Source organism: Dendrobates tinctorius, unplaced genomic scaffold (assembly GCF_039654945.1).
Source record: "Dendrobates tinctorius isolate UK_male_01 unplaced genomic scaffold, ASM3965494v1 ptg000151l, whole genome shotgun sequence".
Classification (NCBI taxonomy): Eukaryota; Metazoa; Chordata; class Amphibia; order Anura; family Dendrobatidae; genus Dendrobates; species Dendrobates tinctorius.
The window spans coordinates 27991075-27993296 of record NW_027361818.1 but is presented as its reverse complement, the minus strand read 5'-3'; the positions used below and the strand labels follow the sequence as shown (position 1 = coordinate 27993296).

The following is a 2222-nucleotide window of genomic DNA, read 5'->3' as shown; positions in this document are numbered from 1 at the left end:
GCACTTGCAGCCGCCACCAGCACCGAAAACAGCTTATCGGGAGTTGTACCCTCATCAATCAGATATTGATGACCTATCCTGAGGATACGGATAGGATAGGTCATCAATGGTAAGTAGTGCACAACCTCTATAACTATAAGAACATTGTTGTCAAATCGGCAACAGTGTACTTAAAGAATAGTGTTATGGAGCCATTTAAAAACCGTGTATGAGGTCATGTATAGTAAATACCCACCCTGCTGGATGGTGGTGATAGTGTGCATAGCTGTCGGAAACTATGTATTGCATCCAAGTTTCAGCTGTGTGCCGTGTGTGCAGTAACATGGTGTGCTGCCGGTAGTTAGTGTGGTGCGCCGCAGCTAGTAGGATAAGTTAACGCTCCTCACTATCCATGCACTGCCCACACATGGCAACATTTGAGCTAGTGGTTCAACCTCTACCCATGGATAGTCAGGACCAGGTAGAATCACCTGTATAATGTTACCAAATGTAGATAGTGCAGGAACAGTAGTGAGAAGCGTAGAGTTACTCTACTAGCTGCAGTGCACCACAATAACTAGAAGGATCTCACCAGGTTACTGCTAGATAAAGTTTAAAAATCAATAAATCATCTCATTAACAGAGCAGGCAACATTTTGCTCTTGAGCTTTTTAAATTCCCGCTTAATATCTCTATTACTCAGGCTGTAAATCATAGGATTGAGGAGCGGGGTTATAACCGCGTAGAAGATGGAGAAGGTTTTCTTTATATTTTCTGTATTTGGAAACAAATAGATGAAAATAAGTGACCCGTATAATAAGGACACCACAACCAGGTGAGAGCTGCAGGTGGAGAAGGTCTTCTGTCGTCCGGTCACAGAGGGGATCTTCAGTATGGTGATGATGATATAGACATAAGAAATTATAATGACAGTAAAGGGGCAAATTACGAAAGGTATAATCAATATCATGTCTTCTGTTTTCATGAAGAAGGTGTCTGAGCAGGAAAGTTCAAGAATTGGATCTAAATCACAGAAGAAATGGTCAATGACGTTTGGTCCACAGAACCACAAATAACTCATGGTTATGGAAAAAGGTAATACAGCTGCAAACATCATCACCCAACACAAGAGAACGGCTTTTACACAAAATGTGAGAGTCATCATTGAGGCGTAATGTAGAGGGTGACAGATGGCCTGATACCGGTCATAGGACATCACAGCCAGGAGAAGACATTCCAACATTTCTGAGGCTAAAAAGAAATAAAATTGTATCAAACATCCAATAAAGGACACAAAAATTCCTTCATACAGCACAATGAGGAGCATGTTAGGTACGATGGTGGTGGAGAGAAGAATATCGGTGAAGGAGAGTTGTGTGAGGAAGAAGTACATGGGAGAGTGGAGCGATCGGCTGGAGGACACCACCAGAATGATCAGGAGGTTTGCACATACAGTCACACAGTAGATGATCAACAGGAGAAGAAAGAAAGAAATCCTATAACTTTGTAAATTCTGGAATCCTAAGAGCAGAATGTCAGACACTGTGTTGGAATTGCTGAACTGCATATTGTGGAAGATGATTGGTTCTAATAAAGCTAAAAACTAAAAGAAAAATGCATCAAATGTTTATAAAGATAAAGCAACTTGTATCTGAAAAGTTTTATCTGGACAAAAATATTTTACTTTTATTGTAAAGAAATTATCATACAATGAAATTTAACAAGTAACAAAAATGTGAATGTATGTAAATATAATACTTTCCTACAACAGTCATTCAAAATCATAAAGCAATCACTCATCACAATGAATGTCGTATAATGTTATGATGTAAAGTTTGAGAAATTCTTTATCATTGTGATTCTGAAGAAAATAAAGATTTCTTTTCAAGAAGAGATTAATTAAAGCTTTTAAAAATTAAATGTTGTTTAACAAAAAATCTCCTCGTATTACACAGGAAATGTATATGGCTACATGCTCCGTAGTAGAGAGAGCGATGAAGGGATGAAGATCTTTATTCTTCTTTGTGTAGAGCAGCAAAAACCTTTCTTCTTGTCTGAGAATCCACCAGACATCAGATTATTATTGTTCTTCCCTTTTATAGAGGAAATCTTATAAGAATACCGAGACAAAGCCGGGGAGACCGGACTAATGGCCTCTGGTGGGAACAGGCACAGCTTATTGTTTAACATTGCTTATAACGATTTATAAAACTAAATAGAATTAGGAAATGTTTCCAGATATT

At 38.3% G+C, this 2222-nt stretch overlaps 1 protein-coding gene across 1 annotated transcript; it reads right to left on the bottom strand.

The window, feature by feature from the left end:
- Positions 1 to 607: 607 nt before the first annotated feature.
- LOC141050142 (olfactory receptor 11L1-like) lies at positions 608 to 1546 on the bottom strand. The gene has a single exon (XM_073546975.1). The coding sequence runs from the start codon at positions 1544 to 1546 to the stop codon at positions 608 to 610; it is 939 nt and encodes a 312-aa protein (XP_073403076.1).
- Positions 1547 to 2222: the final 676 nt, after the last annotated feature.

What these genes read in the sequence shown, in the direction of transcription:
- LOC141050142 (XM_073546975.1), bottom strand. Translation starts at nt 1,546, where the DNA reads ATGCAGTTCAGCAATTCCAACACAGTGTCTGACATTCTGCTCTTAGGA.